This window comes from Alligator mississippiensis, chromosome 4, assembly GCF_030867095.1.
Source record: "Alligator mississippiensis isolate rAllMis1 chromosome 4, rAllMis1, whole genome shotgun sequence".
NCBI lineage: Eukaryota > Metazoa > Chordata > Crocodylia > Alligatoridae > Alligator > Alligator mississippiensis.
The window spans coordinates 117,995,217-118,020,600 of record NC_081827.1 but is presented as its reverse complement, the minus strand read 5'-3'; the positions used below and the strand labels follow the sequence as shown (position 1 = coordinate 118,020,600).

The window sequence follows — 25,384 nt, the reverse complement described above, 5'->3', positions numbered from 1 at the left end:
TGCAGAGACTGGGAAAGAAGGGGATGAAAGAGAAGTTTTCCAAACAGGATAGATAGACAGTGTTTCTGTATTTACGTATGCAATTTTACAACTATATCTAAAGAGCCCACTTAGTATTTCTTAATACGGCCTACTCTATTTTTCTTGAAGAGAAAAGAGTCCATAGAAAGAAAGCAGCTCCCAAACCACCCACCCATGACGCATACATTTGCAACCACTTCCACAGATCATGCAAATCTTGGACTGGATTATTCAGTCACCCAAGACACTGCACACCATCTATGTCATAGGCTGCAATATCTACCATCTCTAACAGACAAAAGGATGTCAACACTATTCTGTCTGTTCCTTAAATATGATTAGTAGGTTTTCTTGGGCAAGTTTACATCCTGGAAACAAATGCAGATTAAAAAAAAAAAAGGTTTGTTGAAAAACTTGTGGAAAAGATTAGGTGACCAGGTATGTACTTTGTCAGTCTGCAATTGTGTGTCTGGGGTGGGTGGGTGGAGGCTTCTGGCTACACCTTAGGCTGAGTGAACAGCAGAAGCCTGTGTACCCGCTAACATCTTCCTTATAATACTACATTGCCATGCAGCTTGGAAGACAAAGTCGATGAAAATCCAGGCATCAACCAACCAAATGGTGTTACAATTTATTCATATCAGTTGGCTAATAGAGTTCTGACCTGTGTGGTTACATCAGTCTTTCAGTGTCCTCTTTACCCATTGGTGAGACTCTTCCTTTCCTAATTCCTCACTGAATTGTGCAAGTTAACCTTTGGGACAGGGGTGTCAAACTCATCTGGTGCCCTGGGACAGATGCAGATCACAGGGCTCCTTCCAAGCCAGATCCAACTTAGGTCATGAAGGTTGCCACAGTGGCTATCACAGTAGCAGGTGCACAGTTTTTTGTGGGGGAGGGAACAGAGGCAGTTCAGGGTCCAGCAGTAATGCAGGGTTGGGGTGATGCAGGGTCCAGTGGCAGCAGAGGGGACAGAGGTGGTACAGGGTCCAGAAATGGCAGAAGGCAGGGATGCCAGAGGGTCTGGCAGCAGTAACAGCATGGGGTAGGGCAGGTCTGGTGGTGGTGAGCCAGGCTTGCTGACAACTGCCATGTGCCACAGGGTCCAACTTCTAGTGCCTTCTTATAGCCCAGTGGACCAGATAAAGGGGCTCCATAGGTTGAATCTGGCCCATGGCCCTTCTTTAGGATATTAACTATTTACTGGGGGTATCTATTATTATCTTTAATAACAGAAGTTTGGGTGTATAACCTAGTGGGCCTGGAGTCTTCAGGTGTCAGGGAGCCAGCTGTGAGTACATGCTCACAGACTGCAGAAGGGAGCCATGGCAGTCAGCAGCTGGGATTTGTAAAGAGAGGGCAGACAGTCAGAGTAAGAGGAACAGGGAAGCAAGAGATGGAAGGGACCTGTCTCTCTCATAAAGGGAGAGAGAAAGGAATAGCACCAGAGATCACTTTACTTGTTCAGCACTTTCATATTCTAAAGGTTAAACTAATCTGAATTTTAAAAAAACAAACCTCTTCCTGTCCTTCACCCAGGGTGGAGTCTGCAGTGAGACAGAACAAACCACTGAAAGGTCTTTTAAAATACCATTGACCTTAAAGATCACTTTTTTCCACTTATTTGTTCACAGGCATTTCAAACTGACCTAAATACAGAGTTGGATTGTTGTAGCTGTGATGGCCCAAGAAATATGCAAGAAGCAAGGTTGTTTTGGTGATATCTTTTATTGAACCAACTATGTACTGTAGTTGGAAGAGATGTTGGACAAGCTTTCAGGCCTGAAGTGTTTTTTCTTGAAACTGTCCTGAAAAAGGGCACTTTGTGCCTGAAAGCTTGTCTAACATCTCTCCCAACTATACAGTTGGTCCCCACAAAAAGCCCCCTGCTTCTCTAAATATAGACAGGGAATTTTCTAGAGAAGGTGGGAACAGTCAAGTTGAAATAGGTGTATGTTCCACTCCAGGCTGGCAGACCTTTGATCAAGTCTCTTAATATACTAGTTCTGTCACTCAGGGCCTGAATACATGACATGTTAACATGGATATAATGTAAATCAGTTAAATACACAACTCTAAATTACATCAGAATCCAGAGAAGACAGACAGCTGATTATACTGGAGAAGCTGTCATAATACTTCATTAGGTGACAGGGGACCTGCAATAGTTTTGTTTGCACTCAGCAATGTTACCTTGGAATAACTATACATGCATGTCACCTACATCAGTGTTTTTACTGGTGCTTCCCCCCCGCAAGTAATTCTGTACTGAGTTCCAGTAAGTCACACCAGTAAAAAGGTTTATGTCCTATGTCCACTCTTCATGTTCAGACCTGTGTGATGGGTACATGTGTAATGGGTTCAGGCCCTAATATTTTTAATTTTACCCTTTCCAACTAGTTGCATGAAAAGAAAATTTTAGACCTGTTTGTAAAGTCATTAGAGCATAGTTGCAAAGCTATGAATGGATGTTGCACCTGTCCTTGGATAAGCTGTGCTTGGGTTTGTCCCAGAACAAAATATCCTGGAACTGCCAAGTGCACACATCACCCTTCTAATTAGGTTTAGTGAGTGGCTGAATGTAGTTCTGCTTTTCTGCTACTAATTTACTGATGCAATCCTGAGACAGCTGTACAGATGTCCTTTGCAGTATCCCAGGACAGATGGCCAGTACTTCTTACCTGTGAAACTTTTTTAGGATTTAACTGAGGACAACAGACACAGATGTCTGCACAACTGCACTTTGCTCCAGGATAAAATGGTTTATCCCAGGATAAATGTACCATCTGTTTGTAGCCCAAGAGACTTATCTAATTGTAGCCTTGCTTTGCTCTGCAGAAGTAACAGAAAAAAGACAAAGGCAATAATCCTTACTCCAGAGGTTACTCAACTGCAGTTATCAGCAAAGAATTGCATCCTGCCCAAAAGCTTGGTAAACCCCAATTTACAACAGGGCCCTGCCTCACTTGTTCTGAAAAGATGGCAGTGATGGGCTTGGCTTTTATCAGCAACCATCTCGCTAGACACATTCTGAGGTACAGTATTTATGTTTTGGCTTATCCTTACAATAATTCAGTTGTATATGAAGCATGTGTCAGACCAACCACAGTCAACACCCAGCACTGTAGAAAAACCCAAATACATGCCCTTGGTTGAGAAAGACACATCAAGGTATTTCATTGTGCTTTCTAACATTGCTCAAAAGATAAATGTAGAGAGAGATGAAACAGTGCTATCAAGGAAACACAGAGCTTGGCAGGTATCATACAGAGGGAAAACAGAGGGACTGGCAACAAAGATCCATTTAGGTGGGAAACCTTTTCAAATATTGTTGTAAAGTATCCCAGGGCATTTTCCATTGAAGCAGTGATGCTCAGATGTGCTGCGTAGCATATTTCTGCTCAACAAAATGTGCCATTTCAGAGACATTACCCAATGCCAGCCCAGGCTCCCCTAGTCCCAGGCACTCCTAGCCCCAGGCACTCCTAGCCCAAGAAACCAGAGTTGAATATGGTCAGTTTTTGTTCTTTAAGATGAGTTACCCACATGAGCCTGCACTCTTGACTAAGAAAATAGAAAATAAAGAAATAAAAAATCCTAGGTCATGGCATCCAAACTCAGAAAAAAACAAGGCTCTGTTGAAATCATAGACCCAGAGGAGCATAGGGCTGGCAGGAGCCTCCACAGACCTAGCGCAGTGGTTCTCAACCTTTATGTACCAGGACCCATTTTTAATCGCAATGGCCAGTCCTCACCCAGTGTCCTTCATTCCCAACCCGCTGCCGCCCAGCCCCTGTGGGTGGGGCAAAGGGGTGCCCCAAGCAGCCCCTCGCAGGCTGAAGCTCTGCCAGCCTGCAAGGGAAGAGCTGCAGTTTACTGTGTTTTTCTCCTTTAAAGGAGAATCCATTTTTAAAGTTTGTTTGTGCCCCTTCCACATATTCTTGCGACCCATGAGTTGAGAAATACCGCTCTAGCCCACCCTCTGGCCCAGGCAGAATCATCCCTATCCAAACCACACTTCGCTAACCCACTGTCTAACCTTTTGACTCCCCTGGACAGACTCGCAGTGCCCCTTAGAAAACATCAGCTCTCAATTTCCCCTACCAAACACTCCCAGCGCAGTTTTCATCCTGCAAGGAGCGCCGAAAGCCCCCCGCAGTGCTTTCCCCTTGAAGCCTCTGGGCTCAGCAGGTGAGCCAGGCTTTGGCTTTTTTTTGTGCGGGGGTGGGGGGACGGACCTCGGGGCGGCCGGGCCGGCTCGGACACACGGCGGAGCCCGGAACAAGCGTCTGTTTGGCTGGGGCAGAGAGGACGCGAGGGGCTGCCCGGCCGGGGGCGGCTCTTACCGGCTGCGAGCAGGTGAAGGGCGGCGCGTAGCCGAGCAGCAGCCGCATCGCAGGGACCGCCGGCGCCTGCACGAAGAGCGCTAACAGCAGCGCGAGGCCCCGCGCCGGCCCCGCCGCGCGCCCCATGCCGCCCCGCCGCCGCTGCCACTGCTGCCGCTTCCGCCCGCCGACCTGCCCCGGGGGCGGGGCCCGGCGGGGAAAGGGCGGAGCCGCCGCGCACCTGGGAGGAAGGGCGGGGCCCGTGGCGTAAGGGACGAAGGCGGGGCCTGCCCGTAAAGGGAGGGGGCTTAGAAGCGGGTGGGGAGGTGCCAGGCCGGCGCGAGGCGCCCCACCCGGCTTGCTGTGCGCATGCGCGCTCCTGCCAGAGCGGCCCGTGGACCAGTTGGTGTCCGGTGCTTGGCAGTGATCGTAGTTGTACGGTCAGCAATAGAAAAAGTGCTCAAAATGTGCGATAATTCATTCCCCGGGCCGGCGCAGGTGCTGAGGCCCGAGGGCAGGGGGCTGCCCCGATTCCGGCCGGAGGCGGCCGTTGGGGCCCGGCGGGCGGAGCCGCGACCCGCCAGCTTCTAACGGCCAACGGCTCCCGCGCACATGCGACTGGCGGCGCGCGGCTCATGGCTGTTCCCCGTGTCTCCCTCGGGGGTGGCAGAGCAGGGGGCAATGGTCTAAAGTTGCCGCAAGAGCGGCTAGGGTAGATATCAGAAAAACTTGCTCACGAGGAGAGTAGGGAAGCACTGGGGCAGGTTAGACAGAGAGGTGGGATCTCCATCCTTGGAGGGGTTTAAGACCAGGTAGATAAAGCCTGGGCTGGGATGATCTAGCTGGGGATGGTCCTGCTTTGAGCAGGGGGTTGCACTAGATGATCTCCTGAGGTCCCTTTCAACCCTCATTTGCTGCGATTCCCTGGAGGACGTCAGCTTTCCACTCAGCAGTCTTCCCAACCTGCCAGATCTGGCCTTGAAGCCAGAAAGACTGGAGAGAGAGCAGGGAAGAGCCCACACGATCCAAGCCCAACAGACCTGTTCACTTTGCTGTTTGCTCCAGACTAGGATAATACATTGCCTATCGGAGTCCCTCTGAGCAGAAAGCAGGACCTTGCTTTCCAACACTGCTAATGTCATGCCTGGCCTGCCGCTGGCCTTCTGGAGTCTTCTGATGGTGGCTGCAGAGTGGTGGGCGCTAGCACGTCCACTCCTTGCATCCGGTTTCACTCTGCGGGTTTCTGTATGGCATTCCTGATGGGTAAGGACAGGCTTGTGACTCAAGCACGGGAACTAAAATGTCAGGCCCAGGCCTTATACTAAGCACGCATCTACTCAGTGAGCTATGTCACCATACAGCACACTACACCGACATAGCAATCACGTGTACCTACACACGGTTGGCAGCTATGTTGCTGTAGCAGCATGCTCCCCTGGTATAGCGTGCTGCTACAGTGACATAACAGCAAAATCTTACCTTGTGCTATGCGCATGGTGCAGTAACCTCCCTTACCGCACTGTACTTTACTACTTCTCAAAGGACTTAAGCACAGCACTGTAACAACGTTGCCATACAGTGACATGTAGACAGCCTAATGGATCACTAACTTCATGTATGACCAGTGAAGTCATTACTCCTCTGGGCCCTGCCAACAAAATGGCAACAGAGGTGCTGTGAAGCCGAACACATTAATGTTTTTTAAGTTGTTTCTAATTCCACAATGGGAAGATGACATGAAAGTGCAAATCAATATATTATATCTCCCAGAGTAGGGAGTAACTCTCAGTGGCTCTGTGTATGTTTTTTTATTTGATTCTGATGCACTCTATTTTAACTGTCCCTCACAGGTTTCACGTTTGAGTTTTAGGGCTACATGCATTCAGCCTTGAACTGAAATGCATTCAGCCTCGGTTTTGTATCAAAACTGCCTACCTGATATACCTTCTGCAAAACAACATAACTTGGCTCAATTGAGCTCAAAATGAGGCCCCAATCAGTGAATTTTTCCACAAATCTGGGCTGAATGCTAGGTTTGCAATGAAATCTGAAATTAAACTGGATTCTCCTTATTTTTCAGTGAATGTTTCTAGATGAAGGCCAGTTTTATGACTAATGGCACTCTTGATTTCAGAATATTTCATTTTCTAATGCCAATGGTGAATTTGGGCTCAAGTATCTTCCTACTCCTCACAGCTTCCTACTCCTCACAGCTTCATTCTGCAATGTAATACCACTGGTAAGTATGGCTTGTACCAGATCAGGAACAGTTTTTAAGCAGAATCACTGATTTTCTTTGGAGAAAAATTTTCCAGCTCTGTAATACAGTGCTTCTAATTACATTATGGTTTATAATATTGTGATTGTAATTACAGTGCTATTCCACAGGAATTATGATAGGATTGCATGACGGTTATGCCTTTTGATAGCACAAATTATATAATTGGATTATTTATCATTACCCCATTAGTTTCATGCTTAATGTTCAATAATTCTATCTTTTTGATACATACACTTAGTGCAAAATCCTATAGCCAGAATGTGAATTACAATGGTCACCCTTTATAGTAATTTTAAAAATCATAATTGGGATGACAATTAAAGTAACTGCTTCTTATAAAGTGTAACTGGAGTTTCTAGGTTAATATTTAGCAGGATAGCCTGTCAGCATTTAGGACTCAGTTCTGCAAACCCTTAGACACGTGAGAAATGCCATTATCTTCAAAGGGACCATTCTTGTGAATAAGGGTGATAAGAACCTGATATTTTTTAGTCACTGGTGAGTTAAGTGGAGGGGTATGAGAAGAGATATGATAACATTTACAATATTGCACAAATCTAGACATTGTTTAGAAATTTATTAGCAATTTTTAAAATAACATCATTCCTTAGATAAAAATGCAATCTTACAGGAATATACATTTGTCCCACACCGACATGACCCTCTAGCTCACTTGTGGGCCACTCTGACTTCCTTGTGTTGATTTTAAAACGTGCGAGAGGGCAAGACGGACTCTGGCACCGATGACAGGCTTACATTACAGTTACAAACTGTACAGCATTATTTACAACAGCGTTTCTGTGGTTTCATGAAAACTGGGTATAAAATTGTGAGATGTGATGAACTGGGATGGGGGGAAGGGTTTGGGTGAAGATGCTCTGGGCAGGGTTGAGGGAAGTATGTGAGAGGAGGTTTATCTCTGGACTGTTATACTTAGGAGAGTTCATTTCACAGCTCTGAACAATTCAAATGAAGGCAAAACACTTCCATTTATCAACATATGTAGTTAATGGTCAGAGCAGGAAATGAGGTTCAAAGGCTCTGAACCTGAGAGGTGCTGAACAACCACATCTTCCCTCAAGTCAATGGGGAGGTGCAGGCCATAGTACCTTGCAGGATTAGATCCCCATTAAATAGAAATTGGCAAGGAAATACCCACTTCTTCCTTGTAAAGTCCTGGTCCTGTAGTCCTTAATTACTGAAGTCACTGGCTGTTTAGCTTAAGTCCTGCAGGATCAGAATGTAAGTGACGTTGTCTCCTCCAGTCAGAATTCATCCAAAGTGGCTTCTTCCTTGACTTACCACATGTCAGTCCTTTGGAGGGAGACTCCCACATTTTTTAATTTGTTTTTAAGGCAGTGTTAAAAGTTTCTCTCTTTCATGATGCAGCATTTGCTATGTGTTTCGGTGAGATATTGAAAATCTGACTGCTAGTCATTTGAAAGCTTCCCCTTTTCAAGCTATCACAGTGGGACCCTCCTGCATTTGTCTTTCTGTCATTTCTTTGAGATATCATGGTGCTAAGGGCTTTTAGGGAACACTGAATAGTAGTCTAGAGCACTGGATACTGTATCTGCCTGATAAAAGAGCAGACAGGCCAGGTAGCTTGGGATGCTGAGAACTTTACAGCATGATTGGGACAGAGCTTGCATTTTTGTTTGGCTGGGCAAAATTTCGGGTAATGTGTCAGAGGTGAGTCGACTAATGGAGAGTTGGATCTTCAGTGAGTTGGTAAAAATGGATGTGGGCAGTGCTGTTTGGAAGAAGGGTGTTTGAAGGTTGGGAGTGAATCTGAGAATGAAGGCAGATCTGCTCTGGGCTGTGACGGGAGAATACCATCTTGGCCTGTGGTGCAACCAGTCGGCCACTGGACCAACTGAAAGCAGTGGCTCAAGGGTGAGATGGACTTCAGGATAAGTGAGAGCAGGCTGCTTGAGTGAGATGAAATAAAGAAGCTACTGCGTGGAAATGTGATGTGGTTATGGGCTACTGATTTTGCCTTCTGTTAATCACTGATCATGCTGAAGCAGATGGATGCCTACATCCATTTGTTTATTGATGATTCTCTTTTCAAGCAACCCTTTAGGTAGAACTGCTTACTTCTAAAGAGGGCCTGCTCTTTAGGATCAAGATTCAGCAGTTAAGCAAAGTCTTTATAAGGTGGGTTGGGGAAGGGTGACTGGATTTGGACAAGCAACTGAATAATAATATGGATAGAGATTTTCACTTCAGTATGATGCTAATAACCTCTTTGTCTGAATTTGGAACCCTGTCTGTTTCTAGCACAGTACACCTCTCTGTTGTGCAGCTGTCCTTACCTGCTCCCATGCCAGGCCCATTGCAGCAGGGAGACAATGCCAATTTTATTGAGATCTTCAGAAACAAAGTAGCTTCCAAGGGTAAATCTCCAAACTGTACTCCTACTAAGAGCTCTCTGATCCCTGGCCTTACCACATGGTAGTTTAACTATTTTACTAAATTAAATGAAAACCTATGCAGCAATAGCTTGTTCAAAATTGATATTCATCAGGCACCTTCACAGAAGAAATTAAATGAAGAGAAATAAAAGTTCTGGGCCTGATGCTGCCCTCACTTATGGTTTATAGCAGTATAATCTCATTAGGTTCAAATTAATTAGTCTTGATGTGTTGCAGAACTAGTGAGAGGGGAACTGGGCCTTTGTTTGACAAGAATCATTGCTTTCTTTGTATACACTACAATCTGAATTTATCAAAACTTACTACTATGTGAAGTGGACTCAAGTCCACCTGACAGAGGCTATTTACTGCAAAGATCCCTTGATATTCAAACTGCTTATCCAGAGTGTGTCCCCCTGACATTCAGAGTTGAGGCTGTCTTGTGCATATACATATATGCAGTCTGGCTCACTGAAACACGTTGTGCATATATATATACACAACGTGTTTCAATGAGCCAGAGTGATGCAGCCACATTTGGACACAGGTGAGTATTATATATGCACACAATACAGTATATATAAAAAATACTTAGCTGTGTCCAAATGTGGCTCCATCACTGGCTCTCTGAATAGTTTTTCATCTGCATATAAGACGCAAAAGGCCTCCAAGTGCATATCAGAAGCCAGCTAGCAACCTGACTGGCTTGCAGTTCTGTCACCTTGTAGGAATATGTCTGTGTGCAAACGCGCATACATTTCATACAGCAATCTGAAACTTTCAGTCAGAAAAGACACAGGAGCCTGGCTGAGACCCATACAACTGTTATATTGGCGTCAGTCTAAAGAAAGCAATGATACATTGCTTTGGAAATTATCAAGAAGTGTAAAAAATGCATTTGCCCTTTTTTTGTTGTTGTTGTTGTCATAGTCATCGAGGGGGCAGGGTTTTGAGTCAGAAAACAAAGCAGAAATAGATGCGATTCTGTACATGGCGCTCCGTCAGCTGTCCTTCCAGACTGGGGTGCGGTGGGGCAGGGTAATAAAACAGGTTGGACCCCTTGCAGTAGCAGCAGCATCTGCATCATTGTCATCATACGTACATCTCACTGAAGAGGCAGATGATGCAGAAAAGGTCTGTGGATAAGGAAACTCCAGGTCTGGACCATTAGTCCTGCTTTTTCCATCATGTTAGTCACACAGAATAAGGAAGAAAAAAGAAATTCATCCAGTGTGACTGGCCTGGTACTTCCTGGAGTAATGACCAGGAGTGATAGGGAAGAGATGGTCATTTTGTAAGAAATGTCTTTAGCCTGCAGTGTACTCTTATCAAGCTGCAAATCAGACACACTCCAATGACAAAGATAATTTTCTCTTTGCTTACACAAAACTCCTCAGCCATTAGTTTCTTTAAAGCTTCCATCCACAGCGTAGTGATTGTACCTAACATTCATGCCAATACACAGGTAAAGGAAGGACACTTCAGGACCTAAACCTACCCTCACCCACTACCTTGTCCCAGACTCTGCCCCAGTGGAAGGAGGCAGTAGCTCTTTGCTCAGGCCAGTGCAATCTGTATGTTGGTAGTACCTGAAATGGGATGCCACCCTCTTTAGAAAATGAAACTTGCACAGCTGGCATCAGCAACCTTTGATTTGAGTCCCACTCCACTCATTCTGAGTATCACCTTCATCTGCAACACCCTCTCTCCCCAAGAATTTAAATCAGTAGAAAGGAGAGAATTATTCAGTAGAGAGCTAGGACTTCCCCTGCTCTTTGCAGAGTCTGATCATGGAGGGTATAACAGTTTTCACAGAAAGACATGGACAACATAAGCATCTTCCCCTAGCATGAGGCCAGCTACTAAAAGGTGATGTGAACTTACTGAGCATTCACAATTCTCATTGACAACAATAATGGCCTGTACAGTGCAGTAGCCTGTTTTTCCAAAGTGATGAGTCACTCAGTTCCCAGTGGTCCAGATAAACTGAACTTTCCAGAAAATGAGAATGAGTTAGGGAGCTCTACCATCTGAATCCTGCTCTGAAATGGGTAACTAGGAACAGCACTACTTCATCTTCCATAGCACTGAGCCTATGTTAACTCTCTGGAGCATCTCAGCACTAGAAAAACTCTCACCAGGACTGGAGGTTTGATTAGGATTAGATAGGTATTCAGAAGTCAATCCTGAATCCTTATTCAGGTCATAGGCAAAACTCTTGCAGGGCCAAATCCTGAGAAACTTGCTCTTTTTTTCAGCCAGTCTTTACTAGGACAAAATTCTTACTAAAGTCAATAAGAATCTGTTCCAGTAAAGATAGAGCAAAGTGATCAGGAGCTGGGGAAGGCAACCAACTTTCAGGGACCCTAGTCAAGGACACTGTACAGGCCTCTAGAACCAGAAGCAATTTATACCACTTTTGGTTCCAATTATTAGCTGCCTTACTGCTGCACTGCAAACAGTCTAATTAACTCCGTTAAGAGGCAGAGCTAATTAGTGCAGCCACATTTATACACATGCTTGGAGCTAATTAGCTAGTGGTGCAGCCCTGGAGGAATATATCTGTGCTGCTTCTGGCTCATGGTGTGGCCCATGGGTATTTCCTGACATGGAAGCAGGATAGCCACATTCCTGGGGCACCCAACAGTACTGTGATATGACTTCTCAGCAGACAGAGCGGGAAGCTGCCTGATGCTGATCCACCTCCAATTTTTCAAGTATGGAATAAAATCTGTTTCATGGATTCCCTAGGGTCACCAGAACACAGCCCTGAAATTTAGGACTGACCTAGAAAACTTGGGACATTGGTCAGTGGGCTGATTAACTTCAGGGTGTAGTTTTGCCTATGCAGGCCTTTAGTAAAGACTTCCAGATTTTGATCCAATGTTCTTATCTAAATGAATGCAAACTCTTTTGATAGCCAGGCTGGAAATCTCCTAATAAGAGGCCTTTTCTTGCAAGATATCCAGGACATTTTGAACTGCTGCCAGTCAGTTTATAATACCACAGAGAATTTGATACCACCCAAAATCCCTTTGACATTCTGTTTTCTGCTCTGTTATTTCTATTTTAGGTCCCCACCACACAAGGCCTGGAAATAGAGATATACATATTAAAAAAAATAAACCAAGAAAACATAACATTTTCAAATTTCAGAAAAAGCTCAACTTAGGGGTTAAGGTTTGGTTCTTATTTTCCTGAGTCAGGTCATTTTTCTTACTCATTACTGATCTAAAAGTCTGTGATCCCATCTTGAAGAGAAAGCAAAACACTTGTGGTAGTTTTAGATAGGTAGGATTCCAAATGACACAATTTCAAGTGACTTCAAATACAGAAACTGTTTCCAGGGAAAAAACTCAAGTAATGACATGAGACCTACAATTCCTTCCTGGTTTTACAACCTCTGTTGTTAGTAAGAAACCAAGTGCCAGGCAGAAGAGGGGCAAAAAGAAGCTGACACAGGGCCATTGACTTCAGTGGAATTATGCCAGGTTGAATGTGGCAAGACTGGGAACCTGACCTGTAAACTCAGGCATGGGGAGAATGATAAGATTACACACTGGAGTGCAACCTATGGGTTCATACCGCTCAGTGTCAATGCCTTGAGCTGAAAGTCTTCTTTCATCTGGCTGATGTAGATACAGAACAGCTAAGGGTAGTACTCAAGCAATTGTCCTGGATAACTATCCAGAATCTCTCCCCTCACTTATCCTGGGATATGAGTCAAGGCCAGAGTTACCTAGCTAAGCCTCTTTCATTTGCTAGTCTGGGTAACTGTTGTTGTTGATCAAAGGCTAGGGATTTAATGAAAGAAATGTGAAATCACATATTTTCCCCCTACTAGAGTTGCTGGTGCCAGCTGTTCCTAGAATAGATCTACCAGATCAGCCTGGGTTTTGTGACCCTCTAGTGAGAAAAAGCATTGGAAGAAACAGCAAAAGGGAAGAGGATAAAGACTGGATAAAATGTCCTGGTCTCAGGAACAAAGATTCTCTACTATTAAATTCATCGTGCATGTTTAAGGGAATGAGGAAAAAAGGAAAGTGAACACAAGATATGCAAAATCAGTAACGTTCAACCTGTCAGTGGATTGCAGAATAGTTACACCAGGTACACTTTGTTCATTGTACAAATTAAAAAATAAAAAAAAATATTGAGTACCCCTTTCCCCAACCACACGTAGAAAAGCACTTAAAAGTTCAAAGGTAAAGCTTGGCACACTTCAAATACGAAATGATTTACTTTACATGCAGCAAAATATACAAGAAGTGATTTTAAAACAAACTTAATTCAATTCATTATATTTGCTTGGCACAATTGCAATTCATTTAAAAAAAATATTTGAAAAATACTGAAACTGACCTGAATTCAAGTATTACGGTTTCTTCAACAGAAACATTATCAATGCAATAAAACATCACACGGAATATATCGAAGCGTAACTCCTCCTCGTTTTTGTTTTTTTTTCCCCTTGAATTTTTCTATACAGTTTTAATGCCAACACAACTTATAATTGTATTTTAAAATTAATATTATTGCATTGTTTTTGCATATCTTGTGGAACAGAAAATGGAAAGAGTTACTGATTCCCCTTTCAAAAAGCAGAGACAGTGGTTTGTTTTTGCATTCAAATAGCCCCAGATACAGATCTCCTGCAGTTAAAACCAGGAAGTGGAGAACTGCACACACTTAACACGCACCCGCGCACACACACATATATACACGCACGCTCGTTCAGTGTTGCTCATACACTCACAAATATACTTAGCACTAAAAAGAATTTAAATCAATCACTCAAATGTGCAAGACTATATCAAGTGCATTGCCTACTATCTTTAAATTATAAAACAACAACAAAAAAAGGAGGTTTCCATTACTATCAAATAAAATTACAAATTCTTGGTGTACATAATGGTTGGTAAACTCTTCTATCATTATACTTATACTGAATTTCAATGGAGAAAAAATAGTTTAAATAATACAACATAATTAAACTAATTTAACATTTGCAAAGGTGAAACAAAACAAAAGGTAGGTGATTACAAAACTTTGTAAACACTCCCTTCTCCCCTCTCCCTCCAAAAAAAACAACAACAAAAAACCCCTTAAAAATAAAAATTGCAACATGCTTTCAAGAAAATATCAAACTGCAAAAACAAGGAGAGATCTACATAAGCCCATCACCACCTCACTAAGAAAAGAGCAGGTTGCCTCAGCTTTGCTAGACAGAGCTTGCTCCCTACTCTCTGACTGGTTGGCACAGCTGGCTGTCTGAGCTCTGATTGGTTGGCAGACATGATTGCCTGAGCTCTGACTGGTTGGCAGAAGTGACTGCCTGAGCTCTGATTGGCTGGCAGAGACCACTGCCTGGGAGTCTTCTCATTTTCTGTCAGCAAGGATCTGCAGTGTTGCCATCTGCCTTTCATGTCCCTAAGGCTTCTTCTGCTTCCTCCTCCCCAACAAGGTGCTGGAATCCACGGCAGAAGTCCACCATTCCTTTCCAAATTAAAAGGGCCTTGGCTTTATGGAGATGGTGAGGCTTATACAGAATATGTGCAAAATGATTTTTACAAGCAGAGTTGAAAGACACCCGTTTGATGCAGGGTCCTTTTGGCTAGGGCCATCGAGAGGAAGCTGCGATTCTCCTTCGCATTCAGGAAGCAGTTGTCGTTCCTTGCATGGGGACTGAAAAAAGAGGGAGCTGGCTCTCCTCCTCCTTCTCTTCCTCCTCCTCCTTTTCCTTCTCACTCTTTCTTCATGGACATATGCTGGGGTTGTATTCGCTCCTGAAAAGCTCTCTTACACCACCCAACTCTGCGACTCGTCCCAACAGAAATGAATGAAGAACGCTGTTCCGGTTACTCCAGGTCACGAGAACAGTGAGGCACTTCTGAAACAAACCCATTAGGAACATTGAAACAAATAAAAAACCAGCATCGCTTCAGCCCTGGCAACTACAGGCTGCTGATATAAATCCTGCTGTCCTTGAGCTCCTCCTGACTTTTTCTACAATCCGGGTTTTGCACCTCTTCCTCTTCCTCTCCTGCACTGTCCTGCCCTGGGTCCCTGCAGTTAACAAAAGGCAAGAGGTTGCCATTGGGGCTCTGCTTGCTGTTACCATTGAGAATGTTGTCTGCTGCATTTTCCATCTCTTCTATCGTCATGTCACACGCATCCGCTAGCTCTTGGGTTGTGACCTCAATGAACTTTGGATCTTGAGCAAACTGCATCAGTCCTTCCGAAATCAAGACCTTCAAAAACAAGTGGGGATCCAGGGATAGGAGACAAAGATGAAAATTATTATTAGCATCATCAGCCATCTCATGCCACCACTGTATCAGCCCCTATCTGGCCACTTTTTTACTCCCTTTATTCGTATTCATGCCACCAACCAATTGCAGCTTGGAAATGGATACTTCTACACACAGCACTGCCATCAGTAGTAGCACTGAGTATATCCTTATAAGGACTGTAAGGATGGCCCATTTTTAGTTGTTGCTGCAACTATCAGCACATCTTTGGGGCTTCATTGACTTACCGCTTCAACAAGGCTGCCAGCACTGCCGTGGAACTGCCTGCCGCTCCCTCCAGTTTGGCTGGGGACAGTGAGAGAGACCGGCCGGGCTCTTCTAGTGCTGCTGCAGCTGGCACGGTCGGAGTACCAAGAGCTGCAGTGTATCGACGGGAAGCTACTATTGAGTTTCTCACTGGACTCTGCTCCGTCAAGCCGCAAAGTTGGGATGGTCTGCTCTGGCCAGCCACGGCTACAGGGTGTGGCAGGGGGTGTGGCACACAACCGGGAGAACATGGTTGGGGAATGGCTTCTTTGGAGCAGGGGACTCAGACCCGCCACAGCTAGTGCCTGTAGGCAGAGAGAGAAAGTGTACAATATAACCCTGATCCTAGAAGCACCACTTGAATGGCAATGCAGGGCAGAAACTGTACAAAGAGGGCTTGATGGGGCCTGAGCAAACCGGAATGACCTTTAGGAAGAACAGCTATTGTTGATGCAACTGTAACTGTCCGCAAAACATGGACCCAGATATGGGTTTTGAATACTCCAAAGCTTAGGGGTGGTCAGATCTGCCACTGTATTGATGTTTCCTGCTGATACATTTTATCAATTAAATCTCAAATGCTTTATTTTGTTTTGGTAAAACATCCCCTATCAATACAACAGGTACAAGGGCAGACTGTAGCGATGCAAACTTTTTCCACATAACCCTGCCACTAGGCCAGCCTGAGGAAGGCATGCCAGTTTCTGTGGTCAACTGTATACAAGAGCAGGAGGTGATGGACATCATGTCTGGCAGTTAATATCATTGTCACATTTCAGTTACCAGAACACTTTTCATAAAGAGTGCAGATTTTCAACAGCACAAGAGGCAGTTAGACACTCAACTCCTAATGACTTACAGTAGGTAATAGACACCTACCTGCAATTTAGCCTTTGAAAATTTCCCCCTCTAGACCATCCTAAAATCATTACTTTCACAAGCAGGCTGCAGTGTAGTTCCTGCTTTCACGAGCAGGGAACAGGGTGCACTGTTCGGAAGAACAACAGAGGCGATTCTAGAGCTTGTTTTCAGGAATAGATTGCATGCTGAAATATATAGCAGCCCCTGTTTCCGAGCAGTACAATATTGTCTCACATACCACACACTGCCATATAAGTTACATGCCTTGTTTCTTGGAAGGCAGAATGTAGGAAAAAAGGTTTTCTAGAGTTATGGCCAACTGTGTGACATACAGTTAGTCCCTCCTGGAAACATAGTATCCAGGAAGTGTGACACCCCAGGAGACAGTTTGGGTGAGGCACCAGGAACTTCCTGGTGGGGCAGGACAGCAACAAGATTATGCCCCAGACCCCTGCAAGGGCAGTAGCAAAACCGTTACTTATTTATTGTAAATAGTTCTTTACATACGTTCTTCTAAATAATAAGCTGTTGTTTCCACACTACAAGCCTCATCAAGAAACTACGCACCGCATGCAGTAGATCACTTGCCCTAAGCCAGCACAGCTACCATTTCACACACAAGTTGCAGTGCTCAGCCAATAGTGGCAGTGAGAGGTTTAACACTGCAAGTTGGCCTTGCTGAGTGGGGCTTTGCTGAACATCTGAAGGGAAATTAATCAATACTAGTAATAGGTGTTACAAATCTTAATGACACCCATTGAAATTTAACAACAACCAGTATTATGTGGTCTGTATTCTGACAGTGGAACTTTTTTGTATCAGCATCATTTACATAGGAGGGACTTTATGTGGTGGAATAATGGATGTCTTTCTGTCCAAGTAATACACATTCCTGACACTCACAAATAGGAAGGATGTTCTTCCACAGTACAGCCTTCTACAAGTAATTTTTGCATTGGTTTCTTGATCTATTTGTATATTATATTTCTCTGAGTTAGCCTGAGAGCTCCATGATGTAGCAAACTTTTACTTTTAGGCATCACATACACTAACATGGTTGTATAGTTCATAATGTAGACTGTAAGACAGAAGAGACTAAAGGGAATATGAAAAATCTCAAGTCTGGTAATACTGTATGCAAGCTGTTTCTGTGATAGTTAATATACTGCAGTGACAGACAAGGAGAGGCAATTTATCACCAAACTAAAAGGCCCAATTCTGGCTTTGACACCTGATTAATCATCCAGGAATATCCAAGTAGAAAGCACCTGCTATATTGCTGAAGGCACCTGCACAGGGTTTTAAGAAATAGATCAATTACATACAATTGGTTTATTTTTAAAAGATGATTAATTACAGTGACCGATTACTTTTTATTAATATAGAGACAGACCCTGCACATTTTAATTATGCAAATAGTTTATCCGAGTCAATGTATTAGAGTTGAATGTGGGTAGTTATTTTTGTCTTTATTTTTGTTTGATTATTATGTGCTAGGAGATGTTGGTAAACCAGGAGAGTGTATTCCTGCAACTTTGTTCTGTGAGTTATGGGAGTCCTGAAATCAAGAGCTGGCATGAGGAATATAATCACGCCTTTGGCATTGGTGAAAAAGAGTTCTGAGCAACCTCCAAATGGTTGGCTCATGATGCCACTGGGAAGTATGACAGATGGTAAATATCCAGCAGTGCTGGGGGACATCTGCTTACTAATCAAAGCTTACCTGATGATGTACCAGATGTAAGGGCAGAACTGTCTTCTGTGAGACATCTACACCTTGGTTCTTCTGTCTCTTCAGACACTCCAAATGAAATGATGCTCTTCGACCTGCAATGCCAATTGCATGGAACTGTCACCAACTTTCAGAGACACAGTGAACAAATTGAGTGGCTGGGGCGGGGTGGAGAGATTTAAGGTTATGCCGACCACTGCAGATGAGAGTGGGGGAAGGTAGGGCAGGGGAAGGAAAGTGTTACCTGCTTGGGCTACTGTTGCCACTACTGCTGCTGTAGCAGTATCAGCTCTGGCAGCAACAGCCCCAGACCTGGGCTTCTTGGAAGCTGACCCTGGTGCCTTGTTTGCTCCATGCCCCCAGACATACACACTGGGTGCAGGGCTGTGCCTGCTCTGGCAAAGGCTCCTGAGGGGTGGGGGGAACCATTTCACTTGCCCAACTTACTCCCTGCCTTCCCAGACAGGTGGGGGGTATTCTTGTGGCCCCTCACAGTTGGCGCCTGGGGCTGGTGCCCTGTTTGCCCCACCCCAGGTACACTACTGCCATCCCTTACACAACAGGGATTCTGACTTGAGACTGCTATCAGTATAATCTCTTGGGGCTGAATGGAGGGGGGGATCCCCATTTTAACTCCTGTCCACTTTATCTTGACACTATACAACTTGCTACAGCAACTGTACTTGAAAAGAGCTGTCAGGTACTATGAACCATGACCAACAACCATTTTTCAGGGAAGCAGAGGACACACAAACTCTAGGGATCACACAGTGGAGAAGTCTCCAGGACAATGTGAGAAATCAGTTTAAGGCATGACTAAATATTCCATGAACATCATGATGGAATATTACCTAATGATGAGGAGCAAAGAAATCCCTTCCTTGGAGACTGCCTGGCGTCTTCCCCTTTGTTATTTTCCGGTGGCGTCAGCTGTCTGTTTTCATCATCTTGGTATGACAGCCTGAAATGATAATCACTGAGAGACTGAAACTGCAGGGCACCATAGTGGATGAGTAGAGAAGGGCAGCACTGTTGTGCAGGAGATGGGGGAAAAGGAAGATTGTTTTATTCATGAAGAATGGATGTAACTAGCTAGCTAGCTCATTAAATCTAAGTGGTTTGAAGAGAGCATCCAAGTCTGTGGCACAGAGAAAATCTGAGAACATCAGACACCAGAAATGAATGGTGGAGACAGTCCTAGCAGCAAAGTCAATGAAGGAAGAAGAAGAGAGGAAAAGGTGTGTCAGCCTTAGAAAAAAGGTTCCTTTCCTGCTACTGTTTTTCTAGGTTAAAAGACATTTTCCATGCTCAGATGTCTAGACTGCCAGTATTCTCTCTGCACAGCTTTCTTTTAATTAGCCATCTTCCAGTCTCATTTGCTAAATTGATCTGATGGAGGGCCTTAAAGAAAAATATCAAGCAACCCTAAATCCCCAAGTCCTGTGGTTACAATGTTGCAAAGCTCACATTTCAGTAGAGATCAGGCTTGGCTCACTGCAGTATTCAACATCTTCATTCAAATTTTCATCATAAGTCTCACCCTGAGACACTTCCTCTTGGCAAACGATTGCCAGCTGGCTGTCTCTGGAACCGGAGCTAATGAGCAAAAGAGGCAAGTCAGGATGTGGAGGTGGTAAAGAAAACCTGCTACCGAGACAAGAGTGACAGGGCTCCATCTGTCTCAATTTATTCTATTGACCCAGTACAGAGACATCATACAAAATCAATGATCAAAGAGACAGAGCAACAGTTCTTAAATATGAGTGATTCTTTCTTCCCTTACTGGGAGCTTCTTAAATCATAGCACTGAGACTTGATTGTGATGTACATAACTATGTTCATTACTGATCAGGCCTGTACTGCATGAGCAATTACACAACACTGACTACATTCCTGAATTCCTGCCCATGTCCTGGGCTCAGTCTAAAACCTAGAATAGATGTTTTGCGATAGAAAGAGACAACCTCTTCTGTGAACACTCCCAAAGTCCTGGTTAAGTATTCTGAAGGATCATCTTGACATTATATTGCCCCTCTCAGCTCTGATGTATTTAGTCTCTTTCTCCTATATTCCCCTCCCTATGCCATCTCTTTCCCTCTGCCCCTTTCTTGTTCTTTCTCCTCTCTATCTTTGCTATAATTGGTCACTTTTCTCCCATGACATATACAGATAACTCCCGTGTTCACTAGCCACTATACAGATTCTGCAATGGGTAGAGCCTTTGAGTTCTCTCTTTACCTCTGTTTCCTGCTTTCTGCTATTTTACTATACTTCGAGTGTGCAAGCAGCAGAGTGGAAACTAGAGACACTGAGTTTTTGAAAAGCTAACATGGAAAGAGCAGAGATCTGGGCAGCAGTCACTTTTACTCTCTTACCAGCGCTCTCAGAACAGAGCATGGCACAGAAGTCCCATGCAAGCAAGAGAGAGGAAGACAAATATGGTTGTTTGCTCATGTGGTTCAAAAGCCTGGGGGAGTGGAGGAAAGTGAATATGTATATCATGGCATGGGTGAGCTGAGAAGAAATCCAAGGAAGAATGTTCAAATGATCTTGCTGTCAGTGACAGGCAACTGCAGCTGTAAAGGTGTTAGGGAGGAGACCCAAGATTCACCAGCTCCTTCACCAGCACACACAGCAAAGTTATAACTAAACCCTTCAGCGTTTTGGTAACAACAGGTAGGAGTGGACTTCACACAGTGACTGGAATATGACTATGGTCAAGTCTGTGATCACATGGACATAGAGGTGAAAAGTCCATGTGAACCCACTGAGAAAGTATTTCAATTTCCACATAACTGTCTACCAGCTTGGGAAAACCTTTTGAAAGCATCAGCAAGAGCATTACCTCTTCTTTCATCCCTGTTGACACTAGAAGGAAGGGCTTAGATTCAACACTAATGGGGATTTGGACCTTAACTTCAACAGGAGTTGAAGTCTTATATCTGGAGAGCATTAAAGCATGAAAGAAAACACCTACCGTCCCGATGTTTCATAGTAATGTGTCCTAGTTCACCAAGGAAGCAAGGGGGGGAAGAGAAGACCATGTTAGGAATGCAACATACACACAAGTATGGAAGAGACAAGGATGAAAACAAATGACCATGGAATTCCTTTGGCTTCCAGCAAGAAGGTTGAGAAATGAAAGTCACTGGATTCTTATTGAAGTACATGAACACATTTAACACTGTCATCTTATTATTTGCCTCTCTTTTCCCCTAGAACAGTGTTCCTCAATTTTTTCAGATTAAAATCTCCTTATTCAATGTAAAAAAGAAACTCACAACCCACTCCTTACATTAGCTATAAGTGAGAAAAATGTTATGTACAATAACAGTACACGTAATATACTATTTGTGTGTCAATACTGGTTTCCAGGATTGACAGAGATTATCTGACCCTGAAGAATAAGACTGTAGGCAGAAGGCAAGATTTTCTTGGCTTTACATTGTAATAAACTTTTTCAAGGCCTCACATCTTCCCTGACTGCATTCTATGAGCCCCTTGGGGAGACATGACCCACTGACAGAAAGACATTGATCTAGGTTTTTTCTGTGAGCTTCTTTTTGTGTTCTCATGTATGAGCTGTATTTCCTCATTTCTTCTCTAATTAATTAGCAGTAAGTTAAAACACCTTGCTGCAGGTGCAGTTCTCTTCAGATCCTGTGGGTGCAGTTGCATGATAAAGCCTGGAAAGTCAAAGGTGTTGATCAAAGGTGGTGCTAAATCCTCCTGCTTCCTAAGGGATGAATGTGGTATTTCTGCAGCATGGCTAGCCTGTGCAGCCAGATGAACCCCAGAGCTCATTTTAGATCTAGTGCAGAACAGTATCTTGTTTAGCATCTCGAACCCTTGGTTCTTGACCTTTTTTTGTTTTGTTTTTTTGGTTGAATACCACTTTTTAAGTTAAGGCACACCGCGCTGATTACAAGTCAAGTCAAGTCAAGGATAAAAAAGACACCTTGTGAGATTACAATCATATTCTATCTCTTTCAAGTAATCTAAGAGATATTGTAAAGTTGTTCTCCAGTTTTTCTTTCTCCTCCCTTTCCTCCATCTTTCTCCTCCATATTTCCCCTTTATGCTTTCCAACATCTTCCCCTCACATACCCTCAGGAAGTTTGCCTCATTACCCAAAGGGTACATGTAACCCAGTTTGAGAAACACTCCTGTAGATTGTGGGAGAATGATGAAACAGTATCTGAGTAGACAGTATTATTGTTTTTTTTAACATATGCATGGGTTTCATTAGCCCAACAGACCATCCCTTCTTTGAAGCTTACCTTTTGGATCCAAGTTTCCAAGGGGCCTCCTGCACACGTATGGTGGGTGACAAGGGGGTGCCATGTCCCTCTACCGTGCTGACAGTGCTTGGAAAATTGGGTGGGCTTGGGAAGCGGCACAAGGCAGTGTTGTTGGCATTGTTGATGTTGGCATTGGAACCTGAAGAAGAGTAGCTGCTAGGAGTAAAGGTGGAATCCACTAGCTTCTCATGGGATGGGGACTCAGTATCTCCCTGGTTGTTGCCAGATTTATTGATGTGCAAAGGGCGCTGGGTAGTGAATGTCTGGGGGAAGGTGCTTCTGCCATCACTTTGGTAGTAGCTGACATGGTTTCCGAACAAGCCACCAGCCCTCTGTTTGTAAAAAAGAAGATATATTCCCTTGGTAAGTGAGAAGATGCACAAACAAGGGTATTTCCCCCATGTGACATTAGCAGAATGGCCAGTATGGGCCCACTACATCAAGCTGTACAAGCAGACCACTTCTATATCAGGAAATGCCCCTAGCATGTGGGCTTTTCTGAAAGGACACTGAGGTGGGACAGGGTGGAGTCTCGTGCTAAGATATAGAGGCTAGGTCCAGAATACAGAGGTACCTGAGTGGTGAAAAAGCATCTTTTACCTCTCTGCCATTCTTGTGTTGATTGGCATCTAGGTGGGATGAAGAATCTGGGCTATAGTTTTCGGTTCCAGACAGCAGAGTACCACAGAGATTGAAAAGAATTCCGGATAAAGCAACTAATATAATCAACCAATTAGAGGGTCTGGTGAGGAATTGAGAGCCAATTATCTCAATCTTAGCTTATCTAAAACATGACAGATGAGATTTATAATAACTTTTTGTAAGCATTTGGAGGGTGGAGAAACCATGGAGGGAGAAGAAATGATGCCCAAAGGCCATAACTAGAAATCATGGGATGAAACTAAGGAGAAAAAATGGTTGATTGTCCAGGAAAGTTTTCTATCCTGTGAAAAATTTCCATTGAGAAAAAATGGAATGAAATTTGTATAAAGTTCTCAGGATTTCGTTCTCTGATTTTACTGAGATCTGCCTGTACACTGTCCATCTCTGATCTCTAAAACAGACACAGACATTGTAAGCAAAGAACTATACAGCAGGCAAAGAAGGGTCCCAGGAGCAGCACCTACCCTAAAGATATCATCTTCAGAAGCAGCAGAGACAGCTTCCTTCATGGCCTTGTCTAGTTCCTCTTCAGCTGTCAGGTCCCCTGAGATTGCCCGTCGGATCTCTGGCCCAATGTCATGCAGTGTGCGCAGACCAGCCTGGAAAACAGTACAGTGCAGCTCAGTGTTGTCACGTAGTGAGGGAAGGAATAAAAACAGTACCACTTCACATTACATCCAGTGCTTTTCTCCGACTGTTTTGTTAAATTAAGCCAGCGTCAATGTCCTCCTCTAGGTCAGTAAGTCCTGTTATCTTAGAGACTAGCAAATTGCCCATCAAGAATGACTGGGGGGGCGCGGGGGGGGGTGGGGGGGAGGTGCACGGGGACAGAGCACTGCCACCCACCTCATAGATTCATAGATTCATAGATGTTAGGGTCGGAAGGGACCTCAATAGATCATCGAGTCCGACCCCCTGCATAAGCAGGAAAGAGTGCTGGGTCTAGATGACCCCAGCTAGATGCTCATCTAACCTCCTCTTGAAGACCCCCAGGGTAGGGGAGAGCACCACCTCCCTTGGGAGCCCGTTCCAGACCTTGGCCACTCGAACTGTGAAGAAGTTCTTCCTAATGTCCAATCTAAATCTGCTCTCTGCTAGCTTGTGGCCATTGTTTCTTGTAACCCCCGGGGGCGCCTTGGTGAATAAATACTCACCAATTCCCTTCTGTGCCCCTGTGATGAGCTTATATCACCAATTCCCTTCTGTGCCCCCGTGATGAACTTACAGAGCACCTGCACTGCTGCTGCTCTGCATCCAGCCCCATGCCACCCACCCCACTTCCCTCCCCACTCTGTGTCTGGCCCTGTGCCATATCCCCCCACTCTGCCACACCACCACCACCTCCCAGGAGCAGAGGAGGGGAAGCTTGCCCCGCCATCCCCTCCGTCCCCCTCCACCAGCACCTCACGCTGCCACTGGCTCCAAAGATCAGGGCTGGGGCAGGGGGGCAAGGCCAGCACCACTGGCCTCACACCTCCACTTTGTTGCCGTTGTCTGTCTCTGCAGAGCACTCTGACTGGTTGTTTACAGACAACCAATCAGAGTACTCCAAGAGTGTTATGGAAAGACAGACAGATGGACTAAGCCCTTTATCGTATTAGAATGGAGAAACTAACACATAAAGAGGTTAGGTAACTTGTCCAAGGTAACATACCAAATTTCTGGCAGAACTGGCAAGAGAATTTAGGAGTCATTTCAGTTCTTTGCTGTAACTAGCCCAGCACATGCACATAAGCTTAATGATTTAAACGTAGCTCCTAAATTCATATTTAAGCACACTAATAAAAGTGCACTTTTTCAGAAGTGCTGAGAATCCACAACTCTAACTGTAGTCAGTAGTACCTCAGATATTCAGCACCTTTGCAAAATCAGGCCACTCATATTCATTGCTTAAATATGGATTTGAGCACCACATTTTTTGGTGCTCAGGTTTGAGAATTTTGGTGAGAAACTATATCAGGCATTTGCCAAACCTTACTAACCAGAATGGGTTTCCATCAGTTCTGGCCTAGGAGATGGGAAAGCTGTCATAATGCTAGTGCTGAGCACCTAGAACCTACTCAGACTGCCCTACAGCTGACAGGGCACATTGTTTTTGCTTTGACTCCAGTGTCACACATTTTCCTCATTTTCTCACAATTTCAGAAGCAGATAGAGCAGAGGTTGCCCTGTTTGAGATCAGCAGAATGTTCTCATTTTTTCATATGACCCAGCTGTCCAGAACGT

General features: G+C 44.4%; 2 protein-coding genes and 1 long non-coding RNA gene across 5 annotated transcripts in view; 1 reads left to right on the top strand and 2 right to left on the bottom strand.

The window, feature by feature from the left end:
• IL17RA (interleukin 17 receptor A) overlaps positions 1–4,524 on the bottom strand; it is a 38,165-nt gene extending 33,641 nt beyond the window's left edge. Inside the window, exon 1 of the mRNA XM_006261825.4 lies at positions 4,368–4,524. Coding sequence (XP_006261887.3) covers positions 4,368–4,493 — 126 coding nt within the window. The 5' untranslated portion in view covers positions 4,494–4,524. The remainder of the gene's footprint in view (positions 1–4,367) is intronic.
• Positions 4,525–4,655: 131 nt separating this feature from the next.
• LOC109283623 (uncharacterized) lies at positions 4,656–23,647 on the top strand. 2 transcript variants are annotated; one of them, XR_002090864.2, is made up of 4 exons: positions 4,656–4,786; positions 5,412–5,609; positions 6,481–6,585; positions 23,559–23,647. It is a non-coding gene; the product is annotated as an uncharacterized LOC109283623 (long non-coding RNA). The 2 variants fall into 2 exon arrangements; XR_009461801.1 differs by having other exon boundaries at positions 4,656–5,609.
• The window catches only part of CACNA1C (calcium voltage-gated channel subunit alpha1 C), a 774,332-nt gene continuing 756,137 nt past the window's right edge, over positions 7,190–25,384 (bottom strand). For both annotated transcript variants that reach the window (XM_059726516.1, XM_059726515.1), the window contains 7 exons: positions 23,623–23,757; positions 22,475–22,827; positions 19,662–19,790; positions 19,046–19,155; positions 18,186–18,289; positions 15,583–15,906; positions 7,190–15,295 (listed from right to left, as the gene is read on the bottom strand). In XM_059726516.1, the coding sequence (XP_059582499.1) occupies positions 14,999–15,295; positions 15,583–15,906; positions 18,186–18,289; positions 19,046–19,155; positions 19,662–19,790; positions 22,475–22,827; positions 23,623–23,757 (1,452 nt within the window). In that variant the 3' untranslated portion in view covers positions 7,190–14,998. The remainder of the gene's footprint in view (positions 15,296–15,582; positions 15,907–18,185; positions 18,290–19,045; positions 19,156–19,661; positions 19,791–22,474; positions 22,828–23,622; positions 23,758–25,384) is intronic.